General features: G+C 37.1%; 1 protein-coding gene across 2 annotated transcripts in view; it reads left to right on the top strand.

Annotated features, from left to right (window-relative positions):
• The window catches only part of LOC121419079 (dynein heavy chain 6, axonemal-like), a 75770-nt gene that overhangs the window by 36643 nt on the left and 20246 nt on the right, over positions 1 to 18881 (top strand). For both annotated transcript variants that reach the window (XM_041613376.1, XM_041613375.1), the window contains 23 exons: positions 280 to 504; positions 736 to 975; positions 1177 to 1560; positions 3165 to 3227; positions 3604 to 3796; positions 4871 to 4997; positions 5607 to 5872; positions 6110 to 6285; positions 6747 to 6849; positions 9060 to 9251; positions 9549 to 9739; positions 10045 to 10173; positions 10481 to 10569; positions 10941 to 11160; positions 11711 to 11881; positions 12320 to 12487; positions 12808 to 13086; positions 13496 to 13657; positions 14045 to 14251; positions 14974 to 15155; positions 15935 to 16043; positions 17061 to 17186; positions 18223 to 18477. In XM_041613376.1, the coding sequence (XP_041469310.1) occupies positions 280 to 504; positions 736 to 975; positions 1177 to 1560; positions 3165 to 3227; positions 3604 to 3796; positions 4871 to 4997; positions 5607 to 5872; positions 6110 to 6285; positions 6747 to 6849; positions 9060 to 9251; positions 9549 to 9739; positions 10045 to 10173; positions 10481 to 10569; positions 10941 to 11160; positions 11711 to 11881; positions 12320 to 12487; positions 12808 to 13086; positions 13496 to 13657; positions 14045 to 14251; positions 14974 to 15155; positions 15935 to 16043; positions 17061 to 17186; positions 18223 to 18477 (4257 nt within the window). The remainder of the gene's footprint in view (positions 1 to 279; positions 505 to 735; positions 976 to 1176; positions 1561 to 3164; positions 3228 to 3603; positions 3797 to 4870; positions 4998 to 5606; positions 5873 to 6109; positions 6286 to 6746; positions 6850 to 9059; positions 9252 to 9548; positions 9740 to 10044; positions 10174 to 10480; positions 10570 to 10940; positions 11161 to 11710; positions 11882 to 12319; positions 12488 to 12807; positions 13087 to 13495; positions 13658 to 14044; positions 14252 to 14973; positions 15156 to 15934; positions 16044 to 17060; positions 17187 to 18222; positions 18478 to 18881) is intronic.

Here is an 18881-nt window from a genome sequence, read left to right as displayed (position 1 = left end):
AACGCCTGAGGGAGACAAGAAAAACAATCTTCATGAGCAGGTAGTCTCTTTGGACAAGTTCCTATCATACAGATGTCATTCAATGGCAAATACTATTCAAGGGAAACCAAAATTAATTCAGTCTTTCTAGACAGGTATTCTTCTGTACAGGTGGTTCATATGGCAGGTTTGAATGTATTTTGTTTTTGTATCATTTTTATCCACCCTATCCAATCTAGTCAGGTAGTTTTCGTAGTCAATTTCTCCTCTAACCGCTATCATTCATTAACTCCCTCACAGAAAGCAATCTCCATGGCCATACGTGACCTGACCTTGCAGCACTGGCCCAGTCAGATAGAGCATGTCAAGCAACTCCATTCCCAGATTCTAGTCCGTCATGGGGTCATGTTGGTAGGCCCATCGGGTGGTGGAAAGACGTCTGTCAGGAGCATCCTACAGAGGGCGCTAGTTGTCCTACCCACAATTCACATGGAAGAGGGCAACGAGAAGGGCAAAACTATCATGGTTAGTCAATATCAATGTATTACTCAGATTATATTCAGAAGACATATGCTATGGAGTCTTCTACCTTTGTTTTCACTTTACTGTGTCTTTAAGTCAAACATATTTTTGTGATCCCTTGCCTCCTTGAGACATAAACTCCATTGGAAAATAAAATTAAAATGAGATCATTGCCATTCACATGCACATGCAGATATCATTCTAATGCAATCACCATTCGATCCTTTTATCTAGAAAACCTATGGCAAGAAGGGGCGAGTGGACACGTTCACACTCAACCCAAAGTGCGTTAAGATGGGTGAGCTGTATGGTCAGACTGACCCCAACACCTTGGAGTGGACAGACGGTCTCCTTGCCTCAGCGGTCAGGAAGTTCTCCAGAGAGAATGCCAGTCACCACCCAGGAGGGGAGGATGACAGTAGACCAGGAACTAACATCAGTGGGACTACCAGGGATATGGAGTCTATGTCAGGGGTAAGATAGAGTATTGATTTTGTTGTTTCCTTGTAATCCATTAATTATGTTTACAATTTTATTTGTTTGCTGGACAAATCGTGGAACAATGCACCTTTTGCGAACATGTTCTCATTTTATACGTGTGAATTGGTGTTGTTTAGGATTACAATGTTGTAATTTCCTTACATTGATGAAATGCATTGTACCATCCCCTTCCAGATGACCACTCCAAGATCAGCCTCCCGAGGCCCATCCCCCGGTGGCACCTCCTACCCACCATCCACCTCCGCCTCCCAGTCCATCGTCATGGACTCCACCACTGGTGGGGACAGCATCCGACCAGTGACAGAGGACCGCAGTGAGAAGATGGGTCATGGTGCCGGTGAGCAGACACCCAACGACTGGCAGTGGCTTGTTCTTGATGGCCCAGTGGATACTCTGTGGGTGGAGAACCTCAACACGGCTCTGGACGATAGTAAGCTTCTGTGTCTGGCCAATGGAGAGAGAATCAGCTTGACCCCTGGGATGAGGCTACTGTTTGAGGTGGACAATCTCTCCCAAGCCAGTCCAGCCACTATCAGTAGATGTGCTATGGTCTATTTGGTGAGTTTTGGCTTTCATCAATATAGCTGTCTCATTCATGTTGTTCCAGCAAATTTTAGGGATTTCTTCCATATTCTTTTTTTAATACTATCTTATATTGTTATTTGTCTCACATTGATAAATTTTTGTTTTCCTCATGTATTTGTCTGAAATATTGAAAGTCAACCAATTATTTATGCAATATCCTCACCCAAACACTTCCAATGAGCAAAGTGCATAATATTCATTCCAAACTATTCTCGATTTCATTTCAATTATCATTTTTGTCTCACCTGCATAGCAGAGTGAGACTATAGGCGCCACTTTTCCGACGGCGGCGGCGTCAACATCAAATCTTAACCTAAGGTTAAGTTTTTGAAATGACATTATAACTTAGAAAGTATATGGACCTAGTTCATGAAACTTGGCCATAAGGTTCATCAAGTATTACTGAACATCTTATCAGAGTTTCATGTCACATGACCAAGGTCAAAGGTCATTTAGGGTCAATGAACTTAGACCATGTTGGGGGAATCAACATCAAAATCTTAACCTGAGGTTAAGTTTTTGAAATGTCATCATAACTTAGAAAATATATGGACCTAGTTCATTAAACTTGGACATAAGGTTAATCAAGTATCACCAAACATCCTGCATGAGTTTTACGTCACATGACCAAGGTCAAAGGTCATTTAGGGTCAATGAACTTTGGCCGATTTGGGGGTATCTGTTGAATTACAATAAAAATTTTAAAAGTTTTTGGATCTGATTCATGAAACTTGGACATAATAGTAATCAAGTATCACTGAACATCCTGTGCAAGTTTCAGGTCACATGATCAAGGTCAAAGGTCATTTAGGGTCAATGAACTTTGGCCGAATTGGGGGTATTTGTTGAATTACCATCATAACTTTAAAAGTATGTTGGTCTAGTTCATAAAACTTGGACATAAGAGTAATCAAGTATCACTGAACATCCTGTGCAAGTTTCAGGTCACATGATCAAGGTCAAAGGTCATTTAGGGTCAATGAACTTTGGCCGAATTGGGGGTATTTGTTGAATTACCATCATAACTTTAAAAGTATGTTGGTCTAGTTCATAAAACTTGGACATAAGAGTAATCAAGTATCACTGAACATCCTGTGCGCATTTTAGGTCACATGACCAAGGTCAAAGGTCAATTAACTTTGGCAATATTGGGGCTATCTGTTGAATTACCATCATAACTTTGCCAGTTTATTGATCTGACTTTTGAAACTTGGACACAAGAGTAATCAAGTATCACTGAATATCCTGTGCAAGTTTCAGGTCACATGATCAAGGTCAAAGGTCATGTGAGGTCATTGAACTTTGGCCACATTCGTTGTATTTGTTGAATTACCATCCTATCTCTGTAAAATGTATTGGTCTAGTTCATAAAACGTGGAAATAAGAGTAACCAAGTATCACTGAACATCTTGTGCGAGTTATAGTAGTTTTCAAAGTCTGCACTGTTGCTATGTTGAATCGCGTGATGCAGGTGAGACGGCCAGAGGCATTCCACTTGTTTATCCTTTAATTATCGAAGGATGACTAATGCATGGAGCATTACATTTATGTACTCTTAACATTGTGTACTATTGCAGGACCCAGTTGATCTTGGATGGAGACCTTCTGTTAAGACATGGATCTCAAAGTTATCCAAGGATGTAAGTATTAATGCTGTCAACATGTATAATTGTAGAGACCACTCAAGGAAGACAAGAAAGAGGTCTTTTCTTTTTGAACAGGTGTTTAAAAAGGCAAGCTTGATTGTATGTTTTAGCTGTATATCTTTTCTGCTTATCATATTTAGCTTTGAAAACGTTTCTAGGTGAGAAGAAATTTTAATTCATAAAATACAAGGGTACAGAGTTTGAACTTGTTAATAAATATTCTGTTAACAGAATTTTTGATGTAACCCTCATATTGCTACATGTACAAATTAAATCTTTGTAAAATATAAGGGAAAGTAAAAAAAGTATTGAGAGCGTCCATTTGTAGCTGCTTTTCTAATAGATCATCTTTCAACTCCTGTGTATACAGATACCTGATAGTGGGAAGCAGCATCTGCAGGCTCTGTTTGACAAGAGTCTTGATAAGGGCTTAGAGTTTGTCCAGGAGTACAAGAGTCACCAGCATGTACCAGCCTCACAGACAAGCATGGTCAACACCCTGTGCAACCTTCTTGGTGCATTTCTTGACTTCCTAGGCAAGAATGGCGGCTTCGGAAACCCTGGTGAGTTAAAGATCAAATTAGTCCCCCCTGTGTGGGTTTATTCTTAGATCTTAAGTTAGATAGTGACCATGCTATATGAGGTTACGTAACATCCAATACTCATAAGAATCATTCCACATTAATTCTGGCAGTTGGTTTCCACATGAAAGTTGCTGACACTTGATAGATGATATGGTTAGGGAGTTAAATAGATATATCGCAATGTAGAGAACAAATTGCAATCTACAAATTTTGTTAAAAGGGACCAACAATTGGCATTTCGTGGAGGCCTGATATAATTAGCTTGTCCTATTTCTAGTGATTAAAGCATATAGCGCCGATCAGCGAATGGAACAGAACATTTTGCAGCTTTTGGATTGTTTTAGAGAATGTACACATCGTGTTATCGATACTGACTTGCCAATACTTTAGTGAATTTTTTGGCGAGCATGCCTTTCAGAGTGCAAGATCAAAATTTTATTGCTGCAGCTGCCTTACCCCCCGCGCTGAGGCAGAGTAAGAGGGTTATCCACACCGTGAACTAGCCGAAAGCTTGGGGGTAGTCATATTACATGAAGGATCCAAGCAAGTCAGAGCGTGTTTCTCAAGGAGATGTGTGGCGAATGCTTCGTCGTAGTTCAACCGAATTTGCTTACTTCTGACAAATGATTCTCTCTTTCTCTGCCATGAATCATGGGCAGAACAAAGTCACACTTGTGTGGCATCAGCCTTTTTCCATTCCATTGCAAAAAAGGTGAATTCAAATTACTTTGAAATTGAATTAAAATATTTGCAAGAAAGCTAAAGTGTATCGTCGCACAAAAGATCTCAATACCTGCAATAGTGTGTATGTGCAGCGAGCGCTTGCAGGCGTGCAATCTTGTACATATATCGCTATTAGGCTTTGTTGTTGCTTCTTTCTTGCACACTATGAGTCGATTTCTGTTGAGCAAAACTTTTCGTTTTCTGGGCCTGCTATATGTTTACGTATAATTCCAAAACTTTATAGAAATACCCAAGTCGGGCCATGCCAAAAACACCATGCTTTGCGAGTGTTTGTCCCTTTAAGTATATTTTGTCTTATTTCTTTATTAGATGAAGAGAGACCATCCAGTGGAGAGAGTCTTCTGTCCAGTCATTCTGGACGATCATCTAGATCTGGTACCAGGAGAGGTTCCAGGAAGATTAAAGAGAAACCAAAGGCCCAGGCTAACAAGGGAAAGTAAGTCATATGGTATCTAGAAAATATTTTTTTCCCTCCCCCTATCATTCCTTTCCCAGTGGGGGGGGTCTTGTCTAGGCACTCAGGTCAATCATCTGGATCTGGAGAGGTTCTAGAAAGGTTGAAGAGAAGCTAAAGTTCCAATGAAAGAAATTGATGTGAAATTCATACTTCAAACTCTGGCCCATATTAGATGATTTTCATATTTTCTAAGTTGGCACACCTTGGCTCGTCATACAAAGAGTTGTGATAGATCAAATCAACCACAATTATGGAAAACCAGCAATGTCAATGATCATCTAAAATGCATGTGTGTTCAAAATATTTCTAGATATGATGTATATTCATACATTCATTTTCTTGACAATTTAGTGTGCTCCTTATTTTTTACAAAGGATATTCTTTAAAAATCGTGTAGGAAAATTTCTGACATTGATGGATTTTCATACAGTTGAGGTTATCAGATCAATCCCAACTCTTTGTAAGATGGGACCCAGATAGTTAAATAAGTTGGCGTTTTCCTCAATAAATCACCCATCCACTTCTCAAGTAAATTCATTCAGTGCTTTAAATGTTTTTTTTTGTTCTTTTCTTTTTCTTCCCCAACAGCACCAAGGAATGGTACCTCCAGAAGTACCCAGACCAGCTTCTCAACATGCTTGGCAAGATCTTTGTCTTCTGTTATGTCTGGTCCATTGGTGGTGTCCTTAGGAGAGAAGATGATAGTGATGATGATGGGGGTATCTCTATGGGACCAGCAACAGGCGGTGGAGGAGGAGCAGGAGGAGGGAAGAAGGCTGAATTAGTGGAGCTAAACATCTCATATGAATTTGATGGCTTTGTGCATGACATGTTTGATACTGAACCACCATTAGGTGAGTCTGTTTATAATTCAGTTCATACTGTATCATAGGTAAATATTTTCCTGGTAGTCTGTTACTGATGACTGCTATAAATATCTGAGATGGAGGAACTTCCAAATTCTTTGTTCATTTTTAACAGATTAAAGCACATTTGTTAATCAAGCAATCAACTTTGACAAGCATTTTTCATAACTACATGGTAATTGTACAATTATGTTGAAATTATGCTTTGGTTTTATTCCTCTCTAGGAGTACGACTACCCTCTGGTAGCCGAACTATCTTCCATTACTTTGTGAACCTTGAGAGTGGAAAGTTTGTTCCTTGGGATGAGCTGGTACCAAGCACAAAGTCACTCATAGATAAGGGTGTCGTCCATGTCTCTCTAGGAGAACAGCTGGGAGTTACCAACCAAATGAGCAAAGAGGTAAGGTAGAGATGATATGATGATGGTGATGCTGATATCATTATGATGATGATGATGACAATGATGATGATGATTATGATAATCATGACGGATGTTATGACGACAATGGTGATATTGATGATTATGGTAATATAGTTATGATGTTGATAATGATTATGACAATGATATTTATGATAATGATGGTGGTGATGAAGATTGTGATGATGATGATGGTGATAGTTTTGATGATGATGGTGATGATTTTGATGATGATGATATGACGATGATGATGATGATAATGTTGATGGTAATGCTAATATAGTTCTGATGATGATGAGGATGAGGATGATGATGATGATGATGGTGATGATGGTGATGATGATGTTGATAATGGGATAATGGTGCGCTATGTAGTCTTAGTGAAAGGAATTAAATAATACGTTCATGATCTTTGAAAATCAAATCAATATTTTTTCTTGCAGGCATCCCTTGAAGATGGTGGTCAGGTTCCCACAGTAGATACCATCAGGTATTCATTCCTAACAAGTCTGCTCCTACTCAACAAGAAGCCTGTTCTACTCACTGGTTAGTCATTCCCTTCTTGATCTCTTCTTAGCTTTATGGCACCTTGACCATTCTTAGCTAAGTTCAGCCATGTCTTGTAGAAGGAAGTGCACTTGACATCTTTTCTCTGGATTTTTCATCTATTAACAAAACGATAGGGAACTGGGGAAGCTTTTCTGAAACACTGCATGCAGAAAAGCCCTTGATATTGATGCAAATTTTGCCAAGGTACCTGGTAAAAATCTCTTCTGTTGACTATTAGCAGGATTTCACAGTTGCTTTCTTGATCCAGAAATGTAATGATAAGAAGGGAAAAGACAGTGGGAAGGATTTCTATTGAAAGACATGATCAGCCAAAAGTGGCTGTTATTGTTTGTTGAATATTAATGGCGACCAGTCATATTTGACTATTACCGCCAACTCATTAGGCCTATTGTTATTTTCTTTCTTTTCTTTGACGTGTCCTTTAAATCATTCCTCTCCTTTCTCTCTGTTTTTTTCTGATTATTATTATTATTATTATAAAGACTACCATATCTTACAGGTTACCGCATGATCCCGTCCCTTCTAACGACACCGTCCAGACATCGTCCTGTCTCTCCGGTGTAGACAGGGAGCTCCCTTTGGGATACTCTATATAGTCTTGAAACTCGGAAAAGAAATATAGAAATTAATAAACTGCATGTCAAAGAATCTTTTCCCGTGAAATGATCTCGCATATACCAATCAAATACATCCGTTTTGTTTTGTAAAGAAAGGAGATAAAATTGATATGGGGAGATTCGGATGATTCAAAATTTATGGGGGCATCCAAAATGAGGGCTATAATAAATGAAATGGTGCATTGTTAAATAAAGGTTAAGTTAGATGGACATGGAGATGGTATTAGTAAACGAGGTATATATATATATGTATATACACACATGCATAGACATATCTTTTTCTTTTTTTTCCCGTCTTCCATTTCTTCATCTTAATATTCTTTTGCCTTTCATTTCTTCTCCTTCCTTCCTTTTCCTTTCTTTTCCCTTTCAGTTTCTCTTTCTTTACTTTGTCTTTCTTTTTTTTCAAAATGGATAATAGCTCTACTTAGTACAAAGAGTGTAACCTAGAGTGAAAAGAGATATATCTAATTCTAGAACAAACAGAACAATGACCATCGTCTTATGTGGTCATCATACTCGTGAATGACATATATATATACACAAATATACACATATGTATCTATATGAAAAAAGTAATTAGATACTAATTAAATAGATCTTTGTTCTCTTTCCTTCAAGGATAAAGAATGAAAGAGAGAAAAAAAAAACCCTTTCCTGCTATCGAATTATTCTTTTTGGAAGCATTTCGTTCTTTGAACGAAACTAATCAGTGCATTTTGGACACCAGGGTCCTGAGAATTCAGGAGCCTAAGAATTTCCTCAGGATTGGCGATGTTTGCCTCAACAAGAAGCATTGACCTTTCAATTATGTTTTTAGGGCATTTTACTATGTAGTGTTCAATTGTTTCTTTCTCCGTACATGAATTGCACTGTCCCGTAGGGTGTATTTTCATTCGCCAGAGATCTTCATTTAATCCTATATGACCTAATCGGAGTCGACGGAAAATCTTTTCTCTTACTCGTTCTAATGAGCAAGTCGGTGTTTGTATGACTGACTTTTGGATTACTTTATAGTTGGTTTTAGGGGAGTTTTGCCATCTGGACTTAAAGTGTGTTATAAAAGCTAATTCATATAGCACAGCAATGATAGTTATTGACTACACTATGGTGAATGTAATATATCAATAAAACTACCCTGGCTGCTGTCAAGTTGCCATCAAAATGCTGCCCAACATCCAAAGAAATTATGTTCACTGGTTAGTGGTTTTCCATTTATCCCACAAGGTAAATCACATTCAGAGATCGAATTGAAATTATATTGCATTGAAATGAGCAAAAATATAACAGCTTACTTAGAGAACATATTGAGTATACTTACAAAAATTTACATAGAAAGTCTTCGATAACAAATCATGAACCTTTTGGGGTCAGTACGAGCGTTATACAGATCATCTGTATGTGCAAACTTTCACTTTTTTTATAACCTAAAAACCCGCATTGACTTGGTTCATGTATGCCCAAAACAGAAGCTTTTCATTTTTGAAGTATCAACATCAAAGTTATGTATTTTATTCTCAAGAAAACTCAGAACTATTTAAACCCTTTTCAACCATTTTCTTTTTGCAGGTGATTCTGGAGTTGGCAAGTCGGCCCTGATAAGCCACATGCTCAAGCGACTATGCAAGGACAAAGGCACCACCACAGAACATGGCTCCATCTTGGGTGAGGTGTTTAACTACAGCGATAGAGGAACCAACATCTTATCAAACATATCGGCTCTCACCTCAAGTGTACTCAATGAAGAGGGCATGGATGCAGGTAATTGTGACTTTGATTTTGATTTTAATTCTCATCTTATATATATAGAAAATACATGCATTCATCATCATCATATATTATTATAAACATCAATGGCTCATATCTCATATAAAGAGTGCTGACTAATAATATTGCAGTTCGAGCTAAACCTGAGGGTAATCATAGTTTTAAATAAAAGTTTGCATCATAATGTCTCCAATAAAGACAGTACTGTGTGAAAGCTTTTTATGAATATTGTTACTACTTTTATTAATTTTGTTTGTCTTGAACTTTGCCTTATCTTTCTGTGTCTTGTAGATGGTATAATGGGAGGTGGAGCCATGGATTTGACCTTTATGACCGGTCAGGTTAAGAAGCAAGTCACAGGATTGGTCAGCACCACCCTCCAGCTGAGTGCCCAGACCTCTCCGTCCAGAGTGACCACTCAGATACAACATAAGCTGATCAAGAAGGGCAAAGACACCATGGTTGGGCCAAGAGGCAAGAAGGTCAGTCTAGTTCAGTTTTTTTTTTTTGTTGGTTGGCAAAACTTACCCTTACCAAAATCCTAACTGGCACCTTAACCCCAAGCCTATGTATTATTAGAGAAATTAGTTAAGAAATTGTTGCAGGGGAAAATACCAGGTCACTGTAAAACTGTGTGTATAATAATTGGGTGAAGGTTGGATAGATTAACAAAAAAAAAATTGAGGGAGAATGTTGTATGGCTCTATGCTTGGGGAATTTATTGAGATACATGAATGCATGCTCTTGGTAATACGATCACTAACTTAACCCTTCTGTTCCCCTCCAGGTTGTGGTGTTTGTTGATGATCTCAACTTACCTGCTCCCGAGCAGTATGGAGCTCAACCTCCTCTGGAGCTACTTAGACAGTTCATGGAGCTACGAGGGTTCTATGATACCACTAAGTTAGCTTGGAAGGTAATATTACTCTTCTATTCATATAAAATAGGATATTTTCTTTGATATTATACCAATGATTGGGTAAGTCTACATAATCTTGAGTTGTGTTTGTTCATAAAAAATGGCCATATTCAGAAGAAACATTTTTTTAGCAATGTAGGTAATGTTAGACCCTCAAATTGCAAACCTTTGACCAAATTTCTGCTTCGATATGCCATATATCAAACCAGATTGCTGAAGAGCTTACAATTGAGATATTCTTGAGAATAATGTCTAGACAATGATGAGTTGCAGTTCTATATTTTCAATGTTCTTTACCTTTCAGAATATCTTGGATGTTACTCTTGTTGCAGCCTGTGCTCCGATTGGAGGAGGGCGTAATCCACTTAGTCCAAGACTGCTTAAACATTTCTGGTAAGTTTGAGTTGCTTTGCACCTCTGTTTTATATGAGTCTTGATAATGTATTGAAGAAAAAAAATCAGCTGAATAAATTTTCACATTTCATTGTTATTTTCAAAGGCAGTATGTCAATGGAAAACCTGTGAAGCTGTTAATAAAATGTCTGAAAAAGCAGATTATAATCGCACACAGTACTTGATCTGTTGAAAACACACCATGTAAAATAGGCTGTGTGAAAAGTGTGCACATCTCCTTGTGGTTCAATTTTATAAGTGATATTTTGACAGTAAGTACTGTAAAAAAGTAGTTGATTTTAACATATTCAATTGATTCCTAAGATCCGTTATCAATGTTCTATAATCGAATGAAAATCATTTTTTTGCAGCATGCTTGCCTTGCCTCAGCCATCCACCCGCTCTCTCCAGCACATATACCAGGTCCAGTTAGGTCGTTTCTTGGAGAATGGGGACTTCTTACCGGATGTGAAAGAACTCCTGAACCCTCTGGTTTCTGCATCCATTGCCATCTACTACAAGATGTGTGTTAACATCCTACCAACACCAGCAAAGTCTCATTACACCTTCAATTTAAGAGATTTATCCAAGGTAAATGCAAGGAATTTGGTGAATGGATGGTGTTGATGTTGAGAGCATAAAGTGGTATGATGCAATTTACTTTATTAAAAGATCAACACCTGGTGGCATCAGTTACAGCACCAGCCTCTTTTGGGGCTGTGGCTGATGTAAATTTTGACTTAACACTTAACACCACATGTTTATCAACATAAAAAATAGAAGTCACCTAGTGACATGAACTCCAGTGCAAACCTTATTTCAAAGTTTGGTGTTCTGATTGGTTTAAAAGTTGCCTTACACTAACACCAGATGTCAACACTGATTTTGAAATCACCTAGTGATATCAATCCCAGCACCAGCCTCATTTTCATCATAGTGTTGTGACTGGTGTAAAAATTTTTACAACACAAATATCAGATGTCAACAATAAACTTGAAAATCACCCATTTTATCTGCCCAAGTAGAACAGTAGTACAGGAGCATGAAAACAAATTATGAAAAAAAAAAATGTTCTTAACCCTATTTAGAAATGGTCAATATGTATGATATGCACTGATGATGTCCCATGAATCATTTGCAGGTAATCCTGGGCCTACTGTTAGCCAATGAAACCACAGTCACCTCCACAGAGTCAGCAGCCCAGCTCCTAGCCCATGAGGCTATGAGGGTCTTCCATGACAGGCTGGTTGATGACAACGATCGGATGAAGTTCTTTGAGTTCTTGGCAGACGATTTGCACAACTATTTCAAGGTTGGTTCAGCTCTCTATCAAACCTAACTACTATGGAAACTTTGGTTTTAATTTTGGGAGGAGGAAGAGGAAGGAAGGGAGAAGAGGGAGGGGTAGGGGAGAGGAGGGGAAGGAGATGAAAAATGAGGAGAGAAGAGGAAGGAGAGAGAGAGAGGGGGAAAGGGAGAGGGGATGGGTGGAGGAGTAAAAGAAGGAAAACTGAGAAAAGGGAGGATAAGGAGGAGAAGGAGAAGAAGGAGATGAAAAAGAAGAAGGCAAAGAGGGAGGAGAAGGAGAGTGAGGCAGAGGAGGATAAAAATTGTTAAGCTGTAGTAGGAGTGTGTGTTTTACAAAACCTATAATATGAAGTCTACGTTGCTTCACTGGTTAGTTCTTAAGACAATACAATGTACACAACTTAGGGTGTACTACTATTTAAATTACCTGTATGATTTGTAGGTGAAGTGGTCAGCAGAGACACTTCGGGACGAGCCATTCCTGTTTGGTGATTTCTTGGACCTGAATGCCCCCTCTGCAGAGCGTATTTACAGACCAATTAATGATTATGGTAAACTAGCCAGCATCCTAGAAGAATTCCTTGTCCGCATCAATTACTCAGGAGGACAGGTAAGCAGCTGTTTCTCTTTCTTTTACTTTGGTTTACACAAGAGTAATAACTCTTGCTAATCACCATGTAATTTCCTTCATCATTATTAAAAGGAAATTACCACTGAAAAAAATCATTATTGATTCATTTATGAGCACGCACACTGCTTGTTTGTACTGCCAGGATGTTCCACCAACCTCAAAAAAACTCACCTGATCTTTTGTTTTTGAAATGAATCTATGACAGTTTTTTTGTCTCCAAAATCTGAACTTTTCATTAATTCTTTCACAAACAAGGCTAGAGCTAATAATCACTAGATATTTCTCCATTCTATCTCCAGTTGGTCTTCTTCAGAGAGGCTCTTGAGCACATTGTCCGTGCTGCCAGGGTGTTCCGCCAACCTGGAGGTCATATGGTCCTGGTGGGTTTGGATGGTACTGGTAAGTCTACCACTGTCCAACTGGCCTGTCATGTGGCTGGATGTGAGCTCTTCAAGCTGATGCTGACCAGGGGTTATGGGCAGTCTGATTTCAGAGATGACCTCAAGACGGTCTTCAGGAAGGCAGGTGTCAAAGGCATCAATGTGGTCTTTCTTCTCACTGACAGTGATATTGTCAAGGTGAGCTTAGTGTTATCAGTTCAAGGGAAGATACCTATTGTTTTTTTAGGACAATCAAAGGACAGTCTTATTGATAAAAATCAATTGGTAATTTTTATACATATGAATAGATTTAATCACAATTCTGTATTGACATAAGATGGTGTTTTTTATAGAATCCTCGCCTTTTAGAAGCACCATGAAGCTCCATTTTAATGATAGAGAATTTCACTGTTTCTGTAGCAAATACTCAACTGGTAATCTATGGAAATTCATGAAAAAAGTCATTTATTACGTTACCAGTAGTGTATGATTAATAAAGTCAAGTTTTCACTTCTGATTAGCCTTTTAAGTGTTGTCAAATACAGAACTCCCATTAAGTACTTATCAAAAGTCCATTTTTGTTTTGGTTGTTCATCCTTGTTAATAGGAGTCTTTTCTTGAAGACATCAACTGTGTGTTGAATTCTGGTGAGGTACCTGACCTGTTTGATAATGATGACATGGAAGCCATCATGATGGAGCTAAAAAGAGTTGCTCAAGATGCTGAGATGCCTGACAATAGAGAAGCTGTCTATGGGTTCTTCATTCAGGTGAGATGAAGAAAACGTTTGTGATTGTGAAAGAGAAACATATTTTGTTGATTCTATACTAAGAAGTTCATGTGTTTCAATTCTGCCCTAATGACTTCTAATTTTGGTAGGATTGCTAGTTATCTTTAGTATGTTTATGACTTTTGGCATCTTAGCAATTCAGTAAAAATTGCTTTTTAGTGACCACTTGTAGGCCTATCAGTTATCATTCCTCAGTACCCCAAAATACACATAAATTCCACAAACCTGCAATCAGGCAGACTTTAGAATATTTTAAGTACATTTGGGGTAGAAGATATATTTGAATTTAGGTTGTCAACTCCTTTAAGCAGTTACTCTATTTTGTCACAAATACTGCAAAATTTATGTCTTTCTATATCCATTCAGAGGGTCAAAAGTAGACTGCACATTGTAATAGCCACCAGTCCAGCGGGCGAAGCCTTCCGTCAGCGTTGCCGTAGCAACCCATCCTTGGTGAACTGTTGTACATTTGATTGGTACGATGAGTGGAGTACAGAAGCCATGCTGAGGGTAGCTCACGTCTTCCTCATGAGGGCAGACTTTAAAGGAATCCTTGGGGATACTGACCCAGAGGTAGGTTTGATGCTAGGGGCCTGTTTCAGTTACAACTATGGTAATTACCATGGTAACAGGACTCAGCAGCCAAGCACAGTCAAGGTTTCCATGGTAGTTACAATAATGGCAAAGTAACAATAATTGAAAATCTTTATGAAACAAGCACCAGGACCCATTAAAAACAAAGTGACCACATTTTGTGGTTTAGCCACATAACTTTTGATGCAGTGCCCCAGAATAATACAAAATGCAGAGGAATAGATGAGCAGAAAAAATAAGATATTTTCACAATCTGCTCATCTTTATTCCACTGGTATCTTTTGTTTGATGTTCAAAAGCATTATAGGGAAATATGAAAATATCTAGATTGGCAATGGGATAGTAACATAAACAATCACTTTCTTTTTATGGAATGGGCAAGTTTTCAGAAAAATCATTACTCTTCTTTAGTAATTTATATATCAGTTGTTTATATATTCCAGTTATTTTACTTCCTTGAATGGGACCATTCCTTTGGTAGATAAGAAAAGACTCCATTATCCTTTTAATCTTACATTAAGAAAAAAAGATTGATAGTATGGTAGGGTTTATTTTATGTAAGAGAAAATGTTTTTAAATTTTGACCCAGTCATAAGCTATCCTGATTGTCAAGTGCTATTGATGTAGGCATTAAAATATTTTATTTATATTTGATTTGATTTAAATATATATATGTGTGTATTTCCTATATGCTTCCTTAGACTCTGAAGGAGAACATAGCACAGGTATGTGTAGGTGTCCATGGTGATGTCACAAAGGAATCAGTGAGGTACTACAATGAGATGAGACGTCATTACTACACCACACCCAGTAGCTATCTAGATCTCATCAGGCTTTACTCAAACATGCTTGGAGAACAGAAGGGATACTTCATGAATAACAAGTAAGCGTAAAATAATGTCAATTGTGAAATGATTATTATAAATAATAATAGTGTTAAAATCAATTTAATTTAATTAAAGCCAAATAGATTTGAGTACACACACTGTTCAGATATGGTATGGCACTAGATTAAGTCTAGAACGGCCATTAATCCTTTGCGCGCTGATGTTGAAATTTTGCGCATTCGTACAATTAAATTCGACAGTCATAATAATTAGTTTTCTCCCCTACCTTCAAATTAGATAAGCTAATTAAAGGCAACAGTTCTTGGATGACATCTATATAATAATAAGTATCAATGGTGCAATATGGATATCTTGAATTAAAGAAAAAGATATAGAAACAATTGTCATTATTATCCCCCTTAAGTTAATTCAGCATGCAAAGAGTTAATTTCTTTACCTGTGACATGTCTGTCTGTAAATCTTTTCATCTGCCTGTCCAAAAATCCATGTTTCCATGTGATAACTTTGTTGTGAGGCAGATTTTACTAAAATACAGGTCAAGTTGAAGCTCTAAATCGGCCAGACAACAGTTAAAGTTCACAGCTCATTTTATATGCAAATTGGGCTGAAAAATGTTTTAAAGATTTTGATACTGTCATGTAAATAGATACATCACACTGATTAACACTTAGATGAATTTTGAATTTAGATCTCACAAGTCAAAGTTTAAATGTCAAAGGTCAAATGTCAATGTATAATGTGAAAATATTTATCAGCTAGATTAACAATAATAATTTTCCTTTTTCATTTATCCCGTTCCATTTACTGCTTTCAGGAACCGTCTTGGTGTTGGATTGTCCAAGCTAGGTGAAGCTAACTCACTGGTTGATGCTATGCAGGATGAATTGGTTGCTTTAGGACCAAAGATTGAGGAAAAGGCTAAGGTAAGCAGTTGTAATAGATTTTATGTATTAAAAATAATGATGACAAAACATATTTACACTGTATTTTTATTTTTCATACATCAGAAATTTGTTATAGTAAGAATTTTTAAGAGAAAGGTAAAATAACAGAAAGAAAAATAATTTCACAGATAATATAAGGAGACAAGATTTTGAATATTGAAAAAAGTTAATTGTTCAGAAGAGAAAAAAAACATGTATGCCACAATACTGTATACTGCAGGTTAATCTTCTATTTCACATGACACAGTTGCTTCATGTTGGGAATAGACAGCCCGGATTTGGACAGAACAACATTTGAGTGATTGTCTTGTAATTAAAAAGGGTATTTTCCCCTTTACAATAACATAAGTTACAAAGTATTTAAAACAGAATACATTTCCTTTAATCTATTCATTCAAGATAGGTTTCATTATCTGTGATAGGCCACATGACTTCAGACATGATTTTCACCAGGTCAATGCTCTCCATTCATTGTAAATTACACATTCCTTGTTTACAGATTTTCAGCCGAGAAATTGCTGTTGTAGATTTCACCCTTCCTGTAATCTACATACAGGGTTTGCCATTGTTTCAACATACCATGATTGTCAATTTCACATCAATGGTATGCCAATGTAATATACAAATGTCAATCAAAGCCAGCTGTTGAACTTTATGACCTGATTCTGTTACTTCTCTGAAACTGGTTTAAACCAGTTCAAATATGAGTATGAAATATATTAGTCTCCAACGAGAAGCAAAGTGAAATAACCAATGAATATTTTTCAAATTCATTCAGTAAATTATATATGAAATGCATCAAAAGAAGAAGAAAACACAATTTGAAATAAAATCATTGATACACAGTGATGTTTGATTTGAATGTGCGCTTTAGAATTTCATGTCATTCGAGAGTTGATATTTACAATTTTTAGTATTTATTGAGATGTGTATGATGTGTATGAAAAGCTTTGAAAGTTGTAAGTAACAAAATAATATTTATTTCTTTTATTCTAGGACACCGAGCTCCTTCTAGAGCAGCTATCTAAGGATCAGGAAGCTGTGGGTCAGGTCAGGGCTATTGTAGAGCATGAGGAATCTATCATGAAAAGAGAGGCTCAGATTGTTGAAGATTATGCTAATGTAAGTCTTTCTTACTCAAAAATCCTAGTATACTTAGGCATATTTCACCATTTGAATAGCTTATTTTAAAACAATTTGCTGGAGGAGGGGCATAAAAAATAGTCATTTGGAAAATTGACTTTTTTTCACCTTTTTACCAAGTATTTTCAAGGAAAGCATTAATTAATAATTGCCCAGTTTGCTAGACATGCTCCAAATAACACAAAGAAAAATAATCATAAGTTTGGCTGTTTTCTTTCTAAGTCTGGCAAATTAATATGTATAAATACCATACCTCTGGCACTTATTATCATTTTGCATAGAATCTTGCCTATGCTCAGATCCTTCCAAATTTCTTTACAACTCTTCATGTTTTATTTGATATGCAATTCATTTTTTTTAAAGAATCCCTACTATTTTTTTTTCAGGCAAATTAACCTAAATGAATATTATTACTCTAAATTTTTAATGGATCTTAATTTTGTAATGAAACTTGCCAAGATTAAATTTTATATCATATTACATTCTCTTTAGGGAATAAATCCCACATTACATGTTTATATGCATATTTTATGCACGTTTATGAAATTCACCAACATAGTTTGCAAATATTGCATAACTCGGAGAACAATGTTATTAAAGTACCACTTAAGTGAGAAGTCATTGGGAAAGAAGTAAGACCTATGATTAATTAATGATATTTTATTAAGGGGTCAAGAATGATTTTCTGTGTGATGCAGTGATCAGGATGCCATTACTACCCTGCTTTTATTTTCACTTTGCCTACTACAAGCCCTGCAAGACCTACAATTACTCATCCCAGCCCTACAGGAAGCCAACTTGTGTCCTGGATTCCCCGGAATTAAGAAAAAATGCCCTGGATTCCCTGAAATCTATAAAAATTAATGTTGATAATTGATTGCACTTTATAATTAATGCCATCTGTTATACATATCAGAACAATCAATTGATACTCTTTATTAAACAAGGCCCAGAGCTGTCTTTTATACAATGATATCTATTCTTATCCTCTAAATTGTTTTCATTTGATCCGCAGCAAGCCCAGCAAGACCTCCAATCTGTCATCCCAGCCCTCCAGGAGGCCATCGATGCCCTAGACTCCCTGGACAAGTCAGACATCTCTGAGATCCGTGTCTACACCAAACCACCTGACCTGGTCAATCAAGTGTTTGCTGCTGTCTGTGTCCTGTTCAAACAGAAGCCTGACTGGAGCACAGCTAAACATTTGTTGGCTGATCAAGGATTCCTCAAAAAGCTGGTTAACTTTGACAAGAACAACGTCCCTGATAAGGTAGGGATGTTTTTAAAATGAAGACAATAGCATTCACTTAAAACAGGGTTCTTTATCAAAAGTGGCGTCAAATAACTGTGCTGCATGCCAGTTATTTACAGCAGCTTTCCGTATCTCTCCTTGATTTCTAGATGAAGATATGTAAAGGTTGGAGAGGAAAAGATGCTGGATAGAAGACCAGCTAATAGTTATGACCAAAAGTGGCTCTAACTTGTTCTTTTTCACAAGGAAACTCCTCAAAGTCCTGTCAGGGATTAAATGAGGAGGAATGTCATATTCAGGTACCTAAATGAAAAAAAAAAGAAATGTATAAAAAATAGTATGCAAATTCTAAGTTTTTTGTAATTTTTTTTTATTTGTCAGGTAGATAGAACTTTTATCTTGGATTACAATCTTATCTCTCT

This window comes from Lytechinus variegatus, chromosome 7 (genome assembly GCF_018143015.1).
Source record: "Lytechinus variegatus isolate NC3 chromosome 7, Lvar_3.0, whole genome shotgun sequence".
In the NCBI taxonomy this organism is placed as follows: domain Eukaryota; kingdom Metazoa; phylum Echinodermata; class Echinoidea; order Temnopleuroida; family Toxopneustidae; genus Lytechinus; species Lytechinus variegatus.
This window is presented reverse-complemented; position numbering and strand designations above follow the sequence as displayed.